Raw genomic sequence first — 23,223 nt, forward strand, 5'->3', positions numbered from 1 at the left:
TATAATCGAATCCATTATATTCACTCCTGATTTTTTCTTTTTCTTTTGACTTTATTATCAAAAGCTCCTTGTCTTGAATATATATTATTTGTTGTTATTTTTTGTTTTTCTCTTCACTTCTATCATCTATTATGGTTGAATAAATTTTTATTAAATATTTTCTCATTGTAACCTTAAATGAGTAGAGGTAGCATGATAAAGTCCCATTGTGTTTCATTTCTAGGGTCCATATCAAGACACTCTGGAGTTTCTTTTGGGAAGTAGAGATGAGTGCAAGAACTTCTGGAAAATATGTGTTGAATATCACACTTTCTTCAGGCTGTTTGATCAGCCAAAACCAAAGTCAAAAGCAGTCTTTTTCAGCAGAGGGTCATCTTTCAGATACAGGTATGATATAACCCAGTTCATTTTGATCCAAGAAAATGGAACCAAGAAAAACTTCGGAAGTAATTCCTTTTAAATTAAAAGTTTAGGATCTTTATTTCTTGAGTACAAGAAGCCCAGAATTTTATGTACTTTTCCTGGAGATTTTTTTGTAACATTCACATTTATTTCTTCACAGTGGGCGTACACAGAAACAATTGGTGGATTATGTTAAAGAAAGTGGGTTGAAAAAAATCCCATATGAAAGGTAACAAGCTCTTTTATATAAGCAAAGAGTCTTTAATGTTCTTATTTTGTATCTTCCTTAGTCTAGTCTACAATAATGAAAGTCCTTTTTTCCTAGAGATTGTAAACTGTTAAAGTATTATTGTTTTCTGGAGTTTTGTTAGCTTCAGAATTTGACATTTTTATATTCCAAATTTAATTAATTAAAATGCTTAGATACTTGACATTGGGAATTATGTTGAGTAGGAAGGAGCTGTAATTGACAAACCATTTAACATGTTTCAAATTCAGAAAAGTGATTTGATTGAATGGTATGAATATATGTTGGCTTAAACTTAACTTTCCTTCACATAGTGCCAACTGGAGACATGTAGTCTTTTTTTGTTCCAATGTTGTAAACCATCTTGCATTTGCTCATTGTTATACTTACCGGATGGTATCCAGAGCTTCCCTTCTGCTGACAAAAAGCATCCATCAGCAGAACAGGGAGGGAGATGATTTCTGGTCATTCTTCTTCCATGCTGCAGCCCCCTCCCCTGCACACCCTATTGAGAGTTTGGAGAGGTGTACCAAATCTTGAGCATCTGGACCACATGAATAAACATTTTAAGCATTTTTTTGAATGTTAAAAATGTGTCCTATCCTGGATTTGTATTTTAGATATTTGTGTTGAAATTTGCAGAATATGGAAATACATTTTTGCAGCTTTCCTCTTTCTCTAGTTAAAGTTATAATTTGCAGTCACTGTGTCTAACAGATACAATTATCCATTAATGACAAAATTCTGACACCTAGCAGCCTTATGAAGTAGGTTATGCTTCAGGAATAGCTTCTTACTGAAGGCCCCCTGTTTGCTTTCTGTATATAGCTAATGAAGTGATCAGGGTATCACAGCATATTCTTTCTTTACAGGAGGCATAGTAAAACTAGAATGTCTGCTCACACCTTGCATGCTGATACACCCAAACAGGTTAGTCTTGATATTAACCTGTTTTGAATTATCAGAAAGATTATGAAACTCAGCCTTTTCATTCTAAAGCATGAATGATGTCTGCATTTAAAATTATATATATTTTCAATCATTGCTTTGTTCAGCCTTGTCCAATTCTGGTAGTAATGTTAAATATGTGTGTACTGTTGAATCAACTTCAGAGTTTTTCAGCTTGTACAGGAAAACAATTTTTCCTGAGTGTTTGCCCGGGGAATTTTTAGCTTTTTTCTTTTGAATGGCAGAGCTCTGTGCCATATCGCAAACTGCATATAAAACCTACTTGCAAAGGAAATTTGCTACATGGAATATATATAGGTGGGTGGGGGCGCCGTTCTAAAAGCATGAATCTTATTTTGGGCACATGGAACAGTGTAGTTCTTTGGATCCAGATCAATATTTGGTCCTAAATAATTCATATATCTTTATCAGGCAGGAGCTGTAGTTCATTATCAATATGATTTACCAGTGTATAGAAACTAAATCTCCTTACTGTTGCAATAACAAAAACTTTTCTATAGATGCCATTTCAGAGTGTCAAGATTTCATGCATAATTACTGTTACAGTTAACACAGTCATATAATGAATCAACTTTCTCTGGTCCCAAATCCAGAATTCTAAACCAACATAGTGCTCTCATGTAGACCTTGGGAGGAAGAGTTATCTATAAGAAACCCAGGGCCAGTTTTCTCCATTCATCTACTCCGAACATTATATCTGGAAAACATCATTAGTCATACTATGAAGAGTTCATTCATCCTCAATTTAATATAATAAAGATACATCACCTCACAATAATTCCCTCTGCCATTTTATAAAGACCAAACAGGGCCACTTCTACATAAAAGAATAAAGGAATGAATGCAAAACAGACATGAAAAATCTAGAGAAACCAGTGAGTGATCAATACAATCTGCCTATGTCTAATAGTCACATACTGCATGTATCCTTCCACCATATCTGAAAAAAATAGGCTTTCAAAGCTCAAGACTCGATGAAATGGTTACCTTTAAAAAGTTGGCACAATATGCTTTTTTCTAAAATTAATACAAATCATGGATGACTGAACACTTGAGCCAGATTTAAAATGCCATAGATAGAGCAGAGGGCACTGATTCACCCACCTTTGTCATGTGGTAGTGTCTCTCACACTGAAAACGGGCAAGGATGAGTCCCACAGTCTTCACAGCCAAGTCATCTCGGTAAAATTCATGAACTTATAAACATGTTTATCTGTCAATTCAAGTGGACATGGTTAGATGTATCCTAAAACAGATTGTCTAATAGCTTCCTCTCTTGTTTTTCTCCTCAGAGTGCCTCATTTACAGATGGATTAAGAACCTCTGGGCCTAATGCATGTACATATGCCTCCTTTCATTCGGATAACGCGTTAGCCACAAACATTGCCAGCTTGCCCACTTTCACAGAGAGCAAGCCTTTATTTTTGGAGCCCAGAATATCCCATACAAGGAGCTTGGCCGCAGAAGCAAATAGTGGGACATCAGAAGAAACTGGGAAGAAAGTGACACAGCAGCCTGGATCACCAGTACTCCAGTCATTCCAAGGTGTTGGGCTTTGTAATGTTGCAGAAAACTGCACCCCCACTTGTACTGATGTTGAGAGTAGCTGTGGTTTAGGTGTAGCAGTAGAAGGTAGGATTACTTGTAAAAATGACAATTATGTGGATGACTTTACCACAGGTATGGCCATTGCTGCTAAACAGCATCTGCCTCAAGGTAGGGGTGCCTCACTTGTAAAACTGGTTAGCTCCCAGCTTCAGGTTTCAGAAGAGTTCATTGATGATGATCCAGCAGAAATGTCCTTTTTTGCTGGAGGTTCTGAAGCATTTTCCTATTTGTATGATGGTTTACATTTACAGGAGTCAGATCTAACTAATTGTCTCTCAGAGTCACCTGCTTTAACTAAAGAAATTCTGCAAAGAAATATGATGTCTTCTCAGTCAAGTCCTGATAGGTGCTCCATAGAAGCAGTAGATATGAACATGGACCATGAGTTTGAATTTGAAGGAGAGAGTGATTTTAATGGGAATGAACAGCCATCAGATACCTCGGAATTGTTTGAAGTTAAAGCTCAGGCAAGCAGAATGCAAAGTCTTCTGAGTCCTTCTGAAACTAGTTCACTAATTAACAACCGTTCTGAAAGTAGTTCTCTCAACAATTTGACATTAAATGGTATGCCATTTTTGCACACTTATAGCTCTGCTAATCACTCTGAAGCTAGTTCAATGGTGAATTTTCCAGCATATTCAGTTCGCTCTGAGTCAAGTTCAGCTTTTCAGTTCACTGACATTATTGACCAGTTGGAACAGCTGAGCTATCCACCTACCACTACAGAGGACTCTAGTAGCACTGATGACTCATGGGATTCAGAAACTGCAGCCCCATTAGACATAAACCTCTTTTTCAACAACCCCTTTGCTGAGGCTACTAGAGAGAATTTCACTCTTGATTTTCAGAATAATCTTAAGAATCTCACCCAGGAAGATAAAACAGAAGACACACACACAAGCCATTAATATTTTGGTTGATATTATGTTAATTTATGCTTTTGGGAATCTGGTTTTGAAAGAGAAAAGATAATGTAGATTGTTTCTGACCTGGTTCATTCTAGTGATTGGATTTCAAATTCATGTCCTTTTTTTAAATCCTTATCCCAATTTTTCTCAAGCCATCATAAATTAGTTGCTACTTTGAAGTGTAGATGTCAGTGGTGCAGACTAGCCATTATAATTTTTCTAATGTATTGTACTATGCATTTTTTATCACCCAGCAATTGTTTAAACCATCTGTGGTGAAGGCCACTGCATCACTGTATTTTGAACTTAGGTACACTTTGCAAATAACAAACCCTCTACAAAGCATCGCTGCTGATGAGCAGTAAATGTCTTGAAAGGCCATTGGCATATTTTGTTCTTCCTTGTTGGTACTTTGTTAGAATTTTAACTCATTACTCTGCAGAAACAAGCCTATAACACAGGGATAGGGAACCTGTGGTCCTCCATATGCTGTTGGACTACAAATCACATCATGCATGACTATTGGCCATGGGAGATAGAGTAGAACATCATCTGGAGGGCCACAGGTTCCCCACCCCTGCTGTAACTTAACTGAATCAATATGAAAGGTTTGCTTGAGCTTTTATTTGAAGATGGTACTACTTCAAGGAAATGATCTTCTTATTGTTAGACTATGAATATACAAGTGGTATTGAAAGACTATATTATGGCGGTAAGAGAGTTGGCAAACCTGGTTCTCTCAGGTTTCCTGATAGACATTGAAGAATGTATTTAAGTTGCAAAGCAGGAAAGCAAACCTTGTACAGGAAATAAATACTGTTAGGGCAGTGTCTGAAAGGATTATATCTTGAGTTAATTAAATAGGCATGTGTATCTTTCCATTATACTTTCCTAATTATGCCTGTGTGAAAGGGAAGGTTGTGCAATATATGAACTTCACCAGATTTTCTGTGGTGGTGGTGGTGGTGGTGGTGGTGGTGGAGAACCAGGCACATCTGGTTTGTATACTCTGTGATAATTGTGTTTTCACTGTGGATTTCCTATCATACTTTAAAAAACCACTTTCATAATCCTCCTGACCAAATTCTTATTAGACTGATTTTATCAGTGTGCAGCTCAGCATAATGGAGCGACTGCCTTCGGGCTGCCAATTAGTTTGCTTTTTGTTCTGAGTTGTTCCACGTACAAGATTCACTTTCACTAGTAGTTTATCATACCTGTAGTGATATGCTCCATGTGCCTGAAATGGTTAAATCAGCAAGAATTTATACTAGTTGTGGTAGTAGCACATTAAATAATACATATAGTAAACCTGCAACTTAACCCGGGGGTTACGTTCCAAGGATCGCGCCTGAAGCCAAATCACATAAAGGCAAAACACACTGGGTTCAAATGCGGGTGGGATTGCCAAAGTCTTTTCCCCAGGACATCCCTTCCATTTTTAAAAAAGTGTTGTTGTTGTTTTGGCCAAACACATAAAGCTGGATGTGCACAATTTGCTGGCTTACTGTACCATGGAATGCAATCTTTAGATGTCAGATTTTTTAAAAAATCAGACATCTCTGCCCCTCTACTTTTTCAGAGAAGTACCAGGACTCTGTAGGGCCAGGTTGTGCTTCATGTGGGTATGTGGAGAATATCTGCAAATATTCTATATTTAACTTTGATTTTAAGTATTGCTTTGCTTATTCTAAAGCTATGTCGGTGATGCCATAAAGTTATATTACTAGATTAAAGGGTCCCCCCCCACTTTTGCCAACCATAATTCAGAAAGGACTTTGCTTAAGTAAGATTTTAAAGTTAAGAATACATGCACCTTTGCTAATACAGGCTAGGAGTTCTAAGATTAGATATTGGTCGTGATCAATGACTGGTGGTACATGCCGAGATTGTACAAATAACTTCGGTTAGTAAATGGTAATGAGAGGTAATTGTATTTCTTCTCAGAAACAACATATCTATGGTAATCCACTTCTGAACTCTTGGCACAGTACAGCTAATTTCCTGTTAAAGCTTCCTATTGAATAGGTCAGTTCAGTTACTAAAATCAAACAACCTTTTCCTTTCCATTTGGAGCATTGCACAACACCCATATTTTATTCAAGACCATCATAATTAAATGCAAGATTGGTCAAATGCAGGTGCATTTTCTAGATGTGTCTGTTAACTTCCACAGAGGCTTATCTAGTAGCTGTTATTCTTAAATATGTTGCATGTTTTGAAATTAAGTAAAATATTAAGGATTTGTTTGGATTCCATGCCCTTCTGTTTTGTAAGTACTTGTAGGGTACTTCCCTATGAACATCTAACATTTTTTTAAAAAATAGTATTTTTTAACATCATAGTTTTTCTGTTTTAAACACATTAAATTGCCTTCATTCCCAATATGAGATTGTTCCTGAACTCTCAAACTTTTTAGGTAAGTCTGAACCTGTTATTTATTCTTAGTGAAATATAGTTAAAAATAAATTTCAGAATACCATACTCAGCTTCTGTTTATCTCCAAGCTGTGAAGTTATGGACTGACAAGGTTATGTTGATTGAAGTTGGGACTGATATGCATAGCAGAAAAGAAAGGTGTTGGATCAGCTGGTTAGTTTCCAGTAGTGTGGTGGGTTTTTTTAAAGAATTCAGAATGTAGACAATGGAGGGCAGATCTAGAAGTTGTAAGGAACCAGAGATTTGCTCTGCCCCTTGATTGCAGACCTCACGGAAGACCTTGGGCTTGTGTGTAGAAAGATTTCCCTTTTTATTATACTCCATGGGGAGATCTCTTGCACTTTCTTAGTTCTCATAGTGTATTCTACTTTCTTCTGAGAAACTTGTCATAGTTCAAGTCTGTTTTGTTCAGTATTAAACCATCTATGCTGCAGAAGATGAACATTTTTGTTCACCCTAGTCATATCTTGTGATATCGTTAATTTTGCTAGTTTTATTATTATTTTTACTGTTTTGCTCATTTCCCGCTTCTGTTGGTACAAACCTAGTTGTTGGTAGAAAAACTTGCCTAGAATTCCAGTTTTAAAATAAATGTGCATGTGTGTTGCAGATTATAGCAAGTAGCAGCTGATTGCCTCGGGGTCAACAGGCAGGTGGGGAGCAAATTCACAAAGTGAATGTTCCTCTGACATTAAGATACATTAGGGAAATTCAAAAATCTGTACATAATAGGTAGCTTTTTTCATAGTTGCAGAAACATCCATGCAAGTGAGTTTGCTCCATTGTACACTGATAAAGTATTTGACTGCACTTTATGGTACATGGGTATGTAGTATTAAATACTTCAGATTTTAATCAGATATACTCAAAGCATTCTTTACTGACATTATTATAGATTTATAATCATTCTGCATTTAAACGTATTTATTTTGACCCAATTAAAAATAAAGGATGAGTTGATTGATGGAATATGGTTGAATGCTGTAGCTTGACAAACATATACAGTTAAGCTTTGGCAGAACTGTCCACACATAATTTATAATGTTGTATCCATTGTAGAATTAAGTATATAATTTGCTATTAAAGCAATTTCTTTTTCTAATAATTATTTACCACTTGACTTGATTAGTGACATGCTTATTTGCAATCTGGTTCACTTTTAAATTCAGTTTACTAACCTTAAAAGACTAATGAAATTCCTATCAGATATATTCTTATGGATGGTGAGTGTGTGTTAAGCCTTTAGAAGAGCATTAATTAAAAATCTGTTGGTAATTCATTCCCATTATTGTCATTTTGCCGAGTCTTAAGCTTTCAGGTATTACATGCAATAGTTAGGCTTTCATTGCAAATGTCTCAGTACTGATTCTCACAATGGTCACTTATCTTTAATATTCAAACCCCCCACCCAATTAATGCATTATATATACTTGTATGCACATGCTAAATAAATTAATATTGTGAGTTTTTTGCAGCTCTTCATGCTTAACTTCAGCTCCAGCTAGATATTTTACTCCTTTTTGTGAAATTTTAGGGGGTTCATCCACTTAATGAAGAATTTGGTTTTCAATGGTTCATCAGTACTTAAAATCGGTATGAGTGAGATCATAAGAAACAGTTTGGCATATTTAGGGCCAAGTCATAGCTTTAGTATGTGGAGCACATAAAAAATACAGACTCTCTGTATTGGCAACTGACTGCAAAGGTTCAGAACATACTGGACATACATATAGTAAAGCTTTATGCTTCAAATGATTTGTGCCTTAGTATGATTCGTTTCTTAGTACAATTGATACATATTCAGGAAAAAATACATTTATTGGACTGGAAATTCTTACTACAACTTTTTGATCATGATCATTTTTATACTCCAGATGTTTGTTTTATACTTTTTGTTTTCTGTTGAAATTATTGATGATATATCTACAAATTTGTACTAATTTGAAATTGTTTATGCAATAAAATGAGGAAGTCTTTGATATGAATGATAAATTTGCTTTTACCTTTCATTAACGGTTTTGTTTTTAAAAAAGGCTTACTATTTTATTTTGTAAGGCTGCCTTACTTTAGAAGTGTAGTAGCTCTTTATAATGCAACGATTTATTCTGGAATACAACAGCGAATTTATCTTGAACCATTTTTACTCTGTTCTTTCTTTAAAACAAGCTGGCCATGATCATAAGTTGTTGCTTTAGTCTTACATATTCTATGAAAATCTATAGTATAAATTATATACACAAACACAAGTAAAAATCTACTTAGCTTGTTTCAGGCAGATTAGTCCGTGAAGCTCACCAACATTTAACTTACGGGACAGGCCACGAAATATCTAAGTAGCCTATGCAGATTAAGGAGTTCTGCATATCCAAATATTTTATGGCCTCTCTTGTTTAAAGCTGCTCTTTCATTATCCATACTTGATTAGCATTTTTGTTTGACAATATTGCTTTAATTTGCACAGTGAACTACATACAGCTGGACCCCTTAACGTACAAGAAACCACCTGGGATTTGGGATCAAAAATCCTCAAAACTTGCTATAAAAAAAGTATTTCTTCAACCATTTTGACATTTTCATATCTTTCTCATTTCTTTGTTTTACAACGCAGGCTGTAACACTTTAGTACTATTCTACAGACAGAAAGTTCCTACAACACACATTCAAGTGCCCTGTGTCCCGCTATTTAGTACTTGATAGTCAAGCACTGTTGGCACTCGGTTGTGAGTTCTGCACATTCCCAGTTGGCTGAAATTTTGACACCAGTATTAACATTTCCCTCTTTCCTAGCAATATTGATATCTTCAAATAGCCAGTCAATTTTTCCTCTGTGCTGGTGTCACTGAGGGCAGATTACAATAATTCATAATACGGGTAATGCCTACTTGTAGGGGTTGGGGCACCTGCTTTCCTCCAGAAATTGTTGGAGTTAGAGCTCCCATCATGGTCAGTGACCAAGGTTGATGGAAATTTTATTCCCACAACATCCAGAGGGCCACAAGTTCCCCACCACTGGCTATTCAGAGGCACTGGCCCTCAGTTTGAATTAGCATTGTTTTCCATCAATGATTCCCAAGCCAAATATAGCTACCAGTTTGGTAGTTGAAGAGGATCATTTTTCTGACAGTTCAAATTTAAGTAAAATGCATCCTGATGTAGGAAACAGTATATTGACACAGTGGTAGAACTTCTTATTTAAATAGTGCTTACTATACTACCTGGAAATATGATTCCTCAGAAGGTTAATCCTTAGGAGTAAATCTCATGCACTGGATGCAACTGTACTGTAATGACAATCGTATTATCAAGGGCCCTTTTTATTTTCAGACACAGAATGTAAAAGAGGTTCATCATATTTTGGGAAAGGAAATACACCCTACCGTCTCATTATAATATTAAGTTCCATTTTAAAATGCTATTTGGGAGTGTTAATAACCTCTTTGAGAGTATCTATGTGTGCTTTTGGTATCGTGCTATGGAACCATACAGAGAATTGGGTTCTGTAAATATGAATGCACAGAACCAGTTCTTTAACTACCATTGCAGGTAAGTAAAATACGCATCTTAGAACACATGGCATGGGTAAAAATGCTATTTCAGTTTTCTAGTGTGCAAACACTTCAATGAGCATATACTGCTTAGGGGTGAGAGCAGAAGATGTTACAATTCCTCTTTTTTCTTTTTTGCTAAAGACAGCAAGATCTGGGTGTTTCCTTACTTGGTATCTGTGTGGCACTTGCAGATATGCTCAGATATGCTATTTACTTTTGTCTCTGTGCAACCATGAATTCCTTCTTTTGTACTTGTCTATACCTGTAGCAGTCATAGAAAAGGAAGACATGAGGCAAAGAATGAATTGCTTTTCTTTAAAGGCCTCAGCCTCTTATAGGAAGGGGCTATGGCATCAAGGTTTATTTACAGCTTGAAGTAGTAAATTCTGTTCTTACAATAGGGTCATGGAGAGGAGGAATAATGGCAATGAGTCTTTTTCAATGGGGTATTCAGTTTTAGAGGGGTTATAGGATCCTATTTTGATTACTCATGTCAAAAGGTTGAACAGCTTGTAGAAAATAGATTTCTGTTCAAAATAGTGCAAGAAACATGTCCTAAAAATCAGACTCTTCGGATATTCAGGAGTCATTTTTTCATATCTGCCATTTTTGGGTTTTTTTTAATGGTATTAAACCGTGTGTGGGATTGGAATGCTAGCCTGTTGTATTTTTTGAGAAGCTGTCACATTTCTTTTTGAAAGAAGATATTGTATATATACAATAGACAGCTACCCAACCCTCAGTTTTCAGAGGCACGTAGACTGGGTGCATCATTTATGGAGCCATAGTGTAAGCACATTGGGGACTTGCTCGGTTTTCAGAAGTCGTTTTGAATAAATCACAAATCTACTTTTGCTAAGTTGTGTACTCTTTGAAGGTTCTAGCCTTCATTCATTCACATAAGTAGGATCAGGTCTGAAACTATTATGAAATCTTATCCATAGTGTCTGCTGCCATTTTATTGCATGCATACTAATATCAGCTAAGTGTATAGCATCTTTTTAAAAACAAAGCCTGGCATACTGTAACTTGTAATGTGTTTATACAACTTGTCAATGCATCAGTGTCCAACAGAAAGGCTGATGGCTACAAACCTTTTGTAGAAGTCATACTTTTAATATACATAAATAAGAGTTTGAGGAGTTTAACATCTGATTGCTGTAGAATGAGGGGTGGGGGTGGAAGTACAAATGGATTTTTATGCATTATTGTGACCTGTACTAATGTATGTATTAATAAATGTAGAATGCAAGTTGTCTGCGGTACTACTGAAACTCACCTGCTTTCAAGAAAATCAGTTTACTTAGCAGTAGTTTGACTTCTAATTTTTCAAATTAGGAAATGCTTGTTGGATGTAGATTTTCAAAAGACACGACACTTGAGGACCCCCCCCCCTTTAACTGCTGTTAAATTGAAGGTGTTGTGCATTGTATTAGCTTCTCTACAGCTTAATAATAATAATAATAATAATAATAATAATAATAATAATAATAATTCATTTATACCCTGCCCATCTGGCTGGGCTTCCCCAGCCACTCTGGGCGGCTTCCAAAAAAATATTAAAATACTATAATGCATCAAACATTAAAAACTTCCCTAAACAGGGCTGCCTTCAGATGTCTTCTAAAAGTCTGGTAGTTGTTTTTCTCTTTGACATCTGGTGGGAGGGCGTTCCACAGGGAAGGCGCCACTACCAAGAAGGCCCTCTGCCTGGTTCCCTGTAACTTCGCTTCTCGCAGTGAGGGAACCGCCAGAAGGCCCTCGGTGCTGGACCTCAGTGTCTGGGCAGAACGATGGGGCTGGAGACGCTCCTTCAGGTATACTGGACCAAGGCCGTTTAGGGCTTTAAAGGTCAGCACCAACACTTTGAATTGTGCTCGGAAACGTACTGGGAGCCAATGTAGGTCTTTCAAGACCGGTGTTATGTGGTCTCTTTAGTCCCACTTCTGTGACATGATTTGCATCCGTCTAAAATTAAACAAACCTGCAGCTGAAAAACTATATAAAACTACTGTTTCAAAGTGCAGACCTCTCTGGAAACACAGAAGTTGGATTCAGTGGCAAAGAAAGTGCAGTTTTACACATGGTCAGACAGGCTCATCTACAGACACACACAAAAGGCACCACTAATTATAAGGCGAAAGACTTGCTTCTAAAGTTCCTTCTGTGCTTTTCATATCCACAACTTTCACTCACACTCTAAACACACATTTTCCCTCTTTGTGAAATGATACTATCAAAAGTAGATGCGGCATCCCTTCTAAATAACCAGTCAGTTGTCAGGCAGGCTGCAAAATTGTCTGTTGACTCCCATGTATAATGGGAGGCCTTTTAATAGTCACTGACTGTAAAAATCATGCTGATTTGCATTGTTTCAAAACCACTCCCATCTTTAATCTCACCCCACCCCACTCCCATGATTCTCTTCAATTCTTTTGCTTCCTGCAGAAGATGAGAGGTGGGGCAAAAGCAATTCATCTTTAGAAAAGAAAAAAGCTGTAGGAATATTCCTTTATCATATACCTGTTAAAATGCAATACTGCTAATGGGCAATGCGAGACACTGGCAGAGCTTTCTTTACTTAGTGTGTTTTAAGGAAAGATTTCACCCCCACTGTTGTTTCTATAATTGTGGTCATAATGTACTGGATGCCATCTGCTCACAATCTCATACACACAATGAAAAGAATATTAGCCTTGAAACTGAGCAGCATTTTCAAATAGTGTTTTTTTTTAAGAGAGAGAGAGAGAGAAAGAAAGAGAAAAACACATTAAAGAGCAGTTTCTGTTGGAAAGGAAATGAAATACTAAAGACTCTGGGGGAAGTCCAAGCTGCTTCTTGCTTGTATTTGACTTGTACGTTCAAGCAGATTTCCCGTAAACTGCTTTCCCAGCAAGGAACAAATGCCAACAAATACGCTGGATCTTACAGATGCGATACTAAAAGTCAGGAGGAGGAGCAGAGGACTGCATGAGCTGATACAATACACAGTAGACTGGCCAAAGAATGTTAATAGTTAACTTCCCTGATACTCTGAATCTCTTCCAGGTGACCTAAGTGTAACACTGTTTAGCTTCCTGAGTTAACCAGTGGGAATGCATGCACTTAAACTTCCTCTCCTTTTCGAATTGCCTCCCCTTTCTTTTGGCATTCATTACTTTTAAAAGGCTTTGCTTCCTGAGTCAAACGAGAGAGCAGTCGGTTCCTTTCAGTAGTGTAGCACTGTAGCAGAAGCCTTGCAGCTGGCTGGCCTCCAATTTCTTAATCCCGCTTCAAATAAGTGTTGAAAAGTATTACGTGCCTGTTTATTACTGGGCCTTAATATCACTTTGAGTGGATACTTTGGGGCAGTTCAGTGGAACTTTTTTTTGCTGTTTACAGTGGAATCAAGAATAAATGTTGGCCGGAGCACAAAGCTTCATGCTGTCTTTCTGAGGCTGTACAGAATGGAATTTGGAGTGGGAGTGGCAGACATATCTGGGGCATCACTTACTGGTGTCAGCATAGGAGCCCTTTCTGGCATTACCCTGTCCAAAACAGCTTTAGCATTGGAATAATAATGATAATATATATTAATTATAACAGGGGAAATGTCAGCCATAATTCAAATGCAAGAAACTTTCAAAATGCATAAGTAGAGAAGCTGTTTTGCTTTGAAAGTGAGGGACAATGGGATGAACAGCCTAATTTTGAAGTTTTATGCTCTAGGTAGCAAATCACAATGCTAGGGCTCCAGAATGCTTAACATTGCAATTCGGATCTGTGCCATTTAGTTCCCATTTTGTGCAAAGCTCCTGTGCTGGACTAGAATGGCCTTCAGCCTGATCCAGCCTGATATTCTTACATGATACTGATCATGGAATTTGCTTGCATTAAAACTGAGAGACCTTCTCTGTAGAGAACAGTCTTTTGTGAAATAGCTTGCTTGCTCTAAAGAAAAGCTACAAGAAATGGAAAATTTACTCTAGCTTGGCAATTGTCACAATGCTAAAACATTGTTTTGATAAGCTTCTTTTTCATTCCTTGCTACATAACAATTACGTTGTGCCGCGGCAGTCCAGACACACCCTCAAACGTTACTTGACAAATGAAATAACTTATCTCCACCCAGTTGGTGATGCAACGTGGTTTAAAGACTGTAGAGGAAGCTGTATTTAGTATGGGTAGTTATTTAAAAGCTGCCATGTGGTTACAAAGTCAGGAAGGGCATGCAATCTGCATTCTCCCTATTTCTAGTTTCATATTTCCTATCCATACACACATAGTTTCTGAAATCAAATGTATGCTGAACTCTGAAAACATGGAGCTTTCCCATTTTTGTTCTCCTGCTTTCCGTTCCCTGTTTTTCAGGGCCATTGTGTCTCTTGTGATCTGTTTGCAGAAAATAGTAAGAACTCTCTAACTCTCCAAGAGGAATATGTTGAAGCAGTATATTGTGGTCTTGATCTGTTTAGCCATAGCAGAGGAAATGGGATTGTTGTTGTTGTTGTAGGTTGCTTTTGTTCAAAAGTCTAAATTCTTAGCTAATTCCAGTTTGACCTCCAGGAAATTGTACCTAACATTTTCAAAGACTGCTTTAAAATATTTGTGGGCTCATCTAAAAAAAAAGTTTTTAAGCAAACCAGGGGAGACAACTACTTGCAAGTGTGATGGGGATTTGGCGATGTGCCTGGTGGTATTTTGTTGAAGCAAAACCAATTCTTAACCCCTTTCTCCTCCCCACTTCCTTCCTAATGTGATACTTAGGTCCTCAGCTGTCTTCCTTTGTAATGAAGAGTCCAATGACTCTGAACCCCTCGTTTCATGTGAATATGAACACACCTGGCCAGGGCTCATCTCCCCTTTTGAGTCCTGTCCTGAGCGATGTTGGTGGTGCCAGGATAGAAGAAGAGGATGAGGCAAGGCGTAAGGTAAGGCAAGGACAAAGAGGGTGATTTGTGTTTGTTTGTTTCATGAGCCTCTGCTTCAATTTCTGATTTCTTTGTTGGGGCTTATTCACATTTACCTTTCCTCTACTCTTTCCACGCACAGCCCATGGTTTAAACTTCTGTGTCCTAGTTGCCCCCCTCCCCCCTTTTGTTTTTGCTCTACAGCTTTCCCTGCAAAAACCCACTCTTTAAATTCCAATCAGAGGAAACACAATCCACAGAAAACTTTGAAGAGCAGGTTTTCACAGGGAAAGCTTGGGGCAAAACAAAACAAAATAAACCACTTGGACACAGAGCGTTAAAGTGCAGACCTCTGCATAGAAAGAGCATGGCAAAAGTTAAGCATACATGAGCCCTTAGATATTAGCAATGTGCAAATCTGCCAGTGCTATACTGTCGTACTGACTTGTGTACTATTAAACTTCCCACACAATGGTTTTTCTTGACCGATGTTAAAATAAATACACGACACTTTGCTACTATAAAACTGCTAGAAGGAACAATCCTTTGTTCCAGCTGTTTCAAAGTGAGATATGAACTAAATGCTTCTCTTTACCTCAAGAACACAATTTTTGTCCTTTCTGTTTGTGGGGAATAGTTGTACTGTAAAACATTAGACACAGTTATAGAAAGTACATTAATTCCAACTCTCTGGGTGCTTTTCTGTAGTCTAATAATCCACTATTTCTTGTCAAAAACAGATCCTTCTCTTTAACACATTTTTCAGGTGGGAATGAGCTGGTTTTGTTATTTAGCAAGCTCAGCTCAACCCATAGACAATTTATCTTATTTAACAACCATATTGATTACTGCTGGTGAATCATGCTGGTGAATCAATCTTGGTGAACGTGAAATTAACTAGAACAAAAGGCAAAGCCCTGATTTTGCATGTCTAAGCAGAAGGGAAATTAACCATACAATTAGGAGTTCTATCTTCCCACTGCAAAAATCATGAAATTTTTGCAACTTTGTATCTTACACTTAGAAGAATTTGGGAAAGTTTGGGGTTGGGCATTTTTTGTGTTTGGAATATGTTCCATAATCTTAATTTAGGACTTTTTCTATTGAAAATAATACAGTAAACCTCAAGGTTGTGGTTTGGTGCCTTATCTGAGGTTAGATGAGATGTATTAAAAAGCAAATTTGTGGCTTCCTGTACCCATGTTTCTGTTTCCATCAGGCTCAATGTGACAAAGAGGTTGAAGCTTTTCAATGCAGTGTGTCTCTGTCCAGACACATACAACCTAGAGGATCAGTGCTGTTGTTGTTGCATGACCCAAATAGAGAGGTGGGAGAAAATGTTGTTTGCATCAGCACCGTATCTGCAGTCCACTCTCCTGCTCATATAGCAGAGGAAAGGGAATGTTTCATGCCAGTACCAAATAGATTTGATGTCAGTATGGGACAGTGCTGTTGAAAATGCCAGTTACCATCAATGTCAGGAATGTGCACTACCAGTTGTATCCAATCTGTGAATTAGGACCACTGCTGGTTAGTTCTTACCGTATCTGCTTGGTCACAGGTAACAGTGTGTTTCAAGCAACTAACTCTAGATCAGGATCAGGGTGTGGCTTAATGAAGCTCTCATTCACATCTCAGGTTTAGGATTCCCACTGCCTCACCTGAAGAATACATTGGGCATAGTTGATTCAAATATTTCCTTAAAAAGCCACACACTTCAAAGCCATTTAGAGCAGGAGGCTTTGGTTTTGGCTCTCCTTTTATATTGGGACATCTGGATGGTCAAAGGAGTCTTATTATATAGCTCAACCAAGGTTTCTTAATAAGAAACATTTTCTGTTTCATTTATTTGGGATTTGCTTTTATCTTTCAGAGGTACCCAGCAGACAAAGCCTATTTCATTGCAAAAGAAATTCTTGCTACTGAACGAACTTATTTAAAAGACTTGGAAGTCCTAACTGTAGTAAGTGATTTAAACCCACTTTTCCCTAAAAAGAGTTGTTTTAATAGTTGTATGTGTAAATTGTGAGTTGTGTGTTATTGCAGTCCCTTAGCCTCAGGGTAAAATTGGTTATAAACTGGAATTTCCAGGATGGAATATTTGCAAAACGTCTCTTGTGCATCTTGTTTAGAGTATGTGTCTGCTGCCAAAGGACTTGCTTGATATTGTTGAAATTTGTTTGCATGTTGCTGTTGTTTTTCTGGGTTCTTTGATACTTTTTACATTGCTGGTACCAAGAACAGGAAGCCAAACATCTGCTTCTTATTTATCTCTCCTCTGCAGTGGTTCCGCAGTGCAGTTGTCAAGGAAAATGCCATGCCTGAAGGTCTCATGACCTTGCTGTTCTCAAACATAGACCCCATCTATGAATTTCACAGAGGTTTTCTGAAAGAGCTTGAACAGCGGCTAGCACTATGGTAAGTGTTAACAGCATTGTGAAGGCAAACATTTGAATCTGGTCAAAAAGAGTAGAAATATGGTTTCTTTGTTTTAAATTTTCAGGTCTGGCATGCCTATTTTTTCAAAATACATACAGTGGTGCCCCGCAAGACGGAAAACCCGCTAGACGAAAGGGTTTTCCATTTGCGATGCGCTTCGCAAGATGAATTTCCCTATGGGCTTGCTTCGCCATTTTTTCCCCGTTTCCCCCCCTTTTTCTAAGCCGCTAAGCCGCTAATAGCCTTTTAGCAGCCAAGCCGCTAAGCCTTTAATAGCCGCTAAACCGCTAATAGCGCTAATCCGCTTAGCCGCTAATCACGGAACGGATTCTTTTCGTATTGCGAGGCACCACTGTATAAACTTCAAAGAAGTTTAGTTGATAGCATACAGTGTTAACCCTTTTCTTCCCTTTTTAAAATGATTATTGAGACTCCAATTTAAGCTACAAATTGAAACAGGAAACATGGTTAGTTTGCTGAGAAATGAATGGAAACAGTTTTGGAACTCTTTACTTTTATAGTTATTGTTAGTATGCTTTAGTTTCTAGAAAACAGTTCCTACTGGAAAATAATTGTAAGATTCAATTTCCCAAGAGCAGGAGCACAATCTTCTCACACTCTCATTGCAGGGAGGGACGTTCCAACGCTCCCGCGAAAGGAGATTATCAACGGATTGGTGATGTCTTGCTGAAAAATATGCATATGCTAAAGGTAGGGAAATAACTCCCAAGAATCTGTGTGTTCCTTCATGTTCAGTGGGCTGATTAATATATAACATTAAATCATTGTTTAGCGATGTGTACTCAAGGAAGGAGGCGAAATTCTTGCGTGCGCCTTCTAGCCTGCTGCTCCTGCCTGACTGGACTGAGGTCTTCAGCAGTCTTGACTTCCATTTTCATAGAATCCTGATTTGTTACCTATGAGCCAGATATTGTGGTTTAAAACAAATTCCAGTCTGTTTCAAAACAAGCTGCTTTCAAACTCTGGGTCATGAAAGTGTCTTGTTTGGGTAACAGAGTTTGCTTTAAACCACAAGATTTGGTTTGTGTGCAATGACAGCCCATGATTATGTGAAACTGAAAGTAAAAGCTGCCAGAGCCTGTACTCATGGCCGCATCTTTTGTGATCCTACAGGAATATACCACCTACCTGAAGAAACATGATGAAGTCCTGTCGGAGTTAGAGAAAGCAACTAAGCGCATCAAGAAACTGGAAATGGTTTATAAGGAGTTCGAACTCCAGAAGGTTTGTTACTTGCCACTCAACACTTTCCTGCTGAAACCCATCCAGAGGTTAATGCACTACAAGCTGATCCTGGGGAGACTTTGCAAACACTACGTGCCAGATCATCGGGACTACACCGACTGCAGGAGTGAGTGAAAGATCAGACAAATATCTGCAATGCCAATACTCGAGACATTCTGTATTCTCATTTTATGTTGCTGATTGACAGAAATTCGGTTGTCTTGGTAGAAACAGTACAGTCGTAGCTTGGATCCTGAATGCTTTGCGAGTCAAATGTTTTGGCTCCCAAATGCCACATACCTGGAAGTGAGTTTTCCCAGTTTGTGAACGTTCTTTGGAACCCAAACGTCGGATGTGACTTCTGCGGGTTCTGATTGGCTGCAAGAGCTTCTTGCAGCTAATTGGAAGTTGCACCTTGGTATCCGAATGTTTTGGATGTTGAATGGACCTCCGGAATGGATTCCATCCGACTTCCGAGGTACCACTGTATTGCTACAAAACGAGTTCATCTGGTTTCAGTTATTTTTAACCTCTAGCCTATGTCAACCTTTTCCAGGCATATATGACAGCAGGTGAAGTCAAGTTCAAGCCATGACTTGAAACTTCTTTTGCATCCTAGCTTGAATTTAGGCTGTGGGTGTATAGGAAGTACAGTGGTACCTCACATTACAGACGCTTCAGCTTACAGACTCCGCTAACTCAGAAATAGTACCTCAGGTTAAGAACTTTGCTTCAGGATGAGAACAGAAATCGCATGGCGGCAGCGGGAGGCCCCATTAGCTAAAGTGATACCTCAGGTTAAGAACAGTTTCAGGTTAAGAACAGACCTCCAGAACGAATTAAGTTCTTAACCCGAGGTACCACTGTATTGGGACCAAACACTTTCCTTTTGAAGTTAAATCACTTAATTTTGTTTGTGTTTGTGTTTAATAAGTATCCTGTCCTACATCCCCAAGGACCTGGGTTGGCAAATGTCATGGTGATGCCCAGTGATTGACTGGTGGGCATCCCTACCCACCTGTTGGGTGGGTAGTGTGGTGTAGTGGTTAAGAGCGGTAGTCTCGTAATCTGGGGAACCGGGTTCGCGTCTCCACTCCTCCACATGCAGCTGCTGGGTGACCTTGGGCTAGTCACACTTCTCCGAGGTCTCTCAGCCTCACTCACCTCACAGAGTGTTTGTTGTGGGGGAGGAAGGGAAAGGAGAATGTTAGCCGCTTTGAGACTCCTTAAAGGGAGTGAAAGGCGGGATATCAAATCCAAACTCCTCTTCTTCTGGGGAGACTACCTATTATTTTGTTCTACTTTCTGTGAACAGTGTGACACTGAGCCAAGAACTGAGTCACACCATCATCTTACTTGCACTTAGTCATGTGAACTGTCTCCATTGGAAAATACTGAGTCATGTGAATGCTGTGACTATTGCAGTAGTTAAGTTGTGAACATAAAAGTACAAACTCATCCTTATTGGCTTTGCATCATACATCTCCATTTAAAATACAAGTGAGAAGAGTATCTGCCATAGTTCTTATAGGTGGGGCTGTGTGCATTCTGCAGATATAATATACAGGGCAAAATTGGATATCATGGATAATGTGTGACATTGGACCAGCTCATTACTGTCAAACATAAATGTGGCATTCACACGTGTGAATGACACATATTCTGCCTCCTAGGAATTATTGTGAAATTGAGTACTATAGCAATTAAGAATAATGGAACAGTCTCAGCCTTAACCTTTGAAGAGTTGTTCTAGTGAAAGTTGTAAGCAAATAAATCTGCACAAAAAGCCCAGTACATGAGTAAAACTGCCCACCATGAGGATCTCTGTAAATAATAATAATAATAATAATAATAATAATAATAATAATAATAAATTAAAGGCAGCTGAGAAATGTGGGTTACAGTCTCAGAAGCCAAAATGGAGTTATTACACATATCTCCGTTACTGTCCCTGGGCTTATATACCATGCTTGCTTCCAAAATCTCTGTCTTCCATTCCTTACTTTTCCACCATCTTCTGCAAAATATATTACTGCATTTTGAACACCTATATCTTGGATGCAAGGTATAAAAATTATGAAAGTGCAACCATGTTTGATTTTGCAGAGTTTATTTTGAGCACAAAATTAGGTAAAATGGAGTCTAAGTGGCTCTTTATGGTTCTCACTGGGGAAGAATGTAAGTGGAGCCCTGCAAGATCAGATCAGAGGCCTATCTAGTCTAGCCTTCTTTCCCACAATGACCAACCTATATAGAGCCCATGAGAGGAATTGAGTGCAGTAGAACTTTCCCTCTCTTGTTCCTCAGAAACTGGCATTCAGCAGCATACAGCCTCTGATACTGCAGGAAATACTGCTGTTGTGACTAGTAGCTGTTGATACTATAGCATTGCAAGGTTTGGGTAGGTCTAATTAAAATGGCATGGTCGTGTATGTTTAGGCTAGTCTGTCCACTTACCAATCATTTGGAGATTTCTGTGATTGCGTCTTCTCTTAAATAAGTACATGTAACGTTCCATTTTTCCTTTTGGAAAAAAGCAATGTTCATACACTGCTTCAGTTTGGCCTCTATTTTTGTCCATGCTTCTCTGATTGGTTGGTTTAGAGTAGACCTTTTCTTTTGTAATTCCCTTCTGCAGGTGCACTGAAAGAAATCACAGAAATTACATCACAGCTTCAGAACAGTCTCATCCGTTTGGAGAATTTCCAGAAGCTAACAGAGTTACAGCATGACCTGCTTGGCATTGATAACCTTGTAGCAGCTGGCAGAGTAGGTAGTTCTTTCCATATTTTAAGACCCGTGTACTTCAATTGTTTCTGACCTTTCTTCTTGCTTTCTTCCTTTATGGGATGATGGCTTTAGAGGTTTTACTAGTTTATTTCAGAACTAGGGAAATCCATATTTTATTTCCAAAAATATATCTCAATATTGAAACTCTCATAAGTAACCATTCAAAAATTGTATTTGCATGTACTTACAAAGATGTTTTTAAGGTTGCCAAAACAATGTGAGAAAAGGCTCCTTTGAAGGGCCTTCATTTCAGGGATCACAGGCATTGTTTCAGTTTTCCTAGTCCTTCAATTATTGCTGATCCACAGAGCTAACATGGTCCAGCACAAGTATGATGCATGCATGGGTGTGCAGGCTCTCTTCATGTATTCATTCATCATGGACAAATCCTAGGAAAAATAGTACTTGCCTCTTATACATTTTGAGGACTCTTAGTTGTGTACCACAGCACTATAAAGAGCTTTGGAAACTGGACAAACATCCTCCCACTTACGCATGTTCCACTCGCGTGCGATTGCATATATGTGCAGTGCCAAAAAATAGATAAATAGACTCATATAAATGAATATAAATAAATATAAATAGACTCAAATGGCGGGAGTCAGCTGGAGAGTTCTTGACGCTTGTAAAGAAACCCTCCCCGGAGCCCAAAGAGGACATCAGAAAGCACAGAGCGGAGGCACAGCAGGGCTTTGTGTAGGCTGCTCAGCCTCTCCGCCAAATGGCTGATACCTGGGGTAGCACAGCAGCAGCCACGTTCCAGTGCATCATCCTACCTCCTGCCAGCCCCAGAGCTTAAACTCATGTTGAAGAGAGAATTGTATGGAGAGAGAGTGCAAGTGAGTGGTGGAGAATTGGGGTGGGGGGAGATTTAGAGGCTTTGCGGTGGGGGGAGATTTAGAGGCTTTTTTAGAAGGTACTCTCCACTTTACGTAATTTCACTTATGCGCACAAGGGCCCGGAACATAACCCCTGCATAAGTTGGGGGATGCTTACATTTTATAAATGGAAGAGGTGGTCACATAATTTGTGGTGAGCCTGGTCATTCTTAGTTTTAATGGAACACTAACTGAGTGGCCAAGTTGTAACAGCCTAGCTGTTTTAAATAAGTTTGCTGTGGTGGCCTAGATGGCTTTTGTAGCTTAGTGGCACACTTCCAGCAGAGAACTGGAAGTGGTGCTGCTGGTGATGAGGGAAATAATCAGAGCAGAGGTGACTAACCCACAGCCCAGATCTGGCCAGCCAATCCATGGGAAGTGGCCAGATTTATATCCTGGTGTGGTCAGGAGGCAAAGCAAGTCTCTGCTGCAATCTTAGTGCTAAGCACCACCACACCAAGAATAAAGACAAAGCCTTTGCCTGCTCGTTGTTCTTTAAGAGTAAATGGCAGCATTACCATGCATGCATGCACATGTGCACACACACACGCACACACACACTGAAGTGGGGAGAAATGCTGTGTTTTTCTTTGCACAAACCAATCTACGCAAAGTAACAGGCAGCCTGTGTGTGTGTGTGTGTGTGTGTGTGTGTGTGTGTGTGTGGTATGTGTGAGAGAGGGGGAAGAGTATGGTGTGTGCCTGTATGTCTGGCATTGTGCTTACTGTATGTGTCCTGAGTGGGGTCTGTATGTTTAGTACATGTATATACATTGGCCATGTCCACCACTGGCATGTAGGCCTCGGAGTGGTGGGTGACTGTAAGAGAGTCCTCGGGCCAAAAACAGCCCCAACCCTGAA

The 23,223-nt window shown here is 38.7% G+C and overlaps 1 protein-coding gene across 5 annotated transcripts in view; it reads left to right on the top strand.

Annotated features, from left to right (window-relative positions):
- FARP2 (FERM, ARH/RhoGEF and pleckstrin domain protein 2) overlaps nt 1-23,223 on the top strand; it is a 64,500-nt gene that overhangs the window by 30,931 nt on the left and 10,346 nt on the right. For all 5 annotated transcript variants that reach the window (XR_013393160.1, XM_077929968.1, XM_028730967.2 and 2 more), the window contains 10 exons: nt 224-387; nt 563-631; nt 1,522-1,579; nt 2,911-3,163; nt 14,868-15,031; nt 16,884-16,973; nt 17,295-17,428; nt 18,079-18,160; nt 18,584-18,821; nt 21,333-21,463. Coding sequence is in view for 4 of the 5 variants with exons in the window: in XM_077929968.1 (XP_077786094.1) it covers nt 224-387; nt 563-631; nt 1,522-1,579; nt 2,911-3,163; nt 14,868-15,031; nt 16,884-16,973; nt 17,295-17,428; nt 18,079-18,160; nt 18,584-18,821; nt 21,333-21,463 (1,383 nt within the window). In the remaining variant the exon portion in view is untranslated. The remainder of the gene's footprint in view (nt 1-223; nt 388-562; nt 632-1,521; nt 1,580-2,910; nt 3,164-14,867; nt 15,032-16,883; nt 16,974-17,294; nt 17,429-18,078; nt 18,161-18,583; nt 18,822-21,332; nt 21,464-23,223) is intronic.

This window comes from Podarcis muralis, chromosome 6 (genome assembly GCF_964188315.1).
Source record: "Podarcis muralis chromosome 6, rPodMur119.hap1.1, whole genome shotgun sequence".
Classification (NCBI taxonomy): domain Eukaryota; kingdom Metazoa; phylum Chordata; class Lepidosauria; order Squamata; family Lacertidae; genus Podarcis; species Podarcis muralis.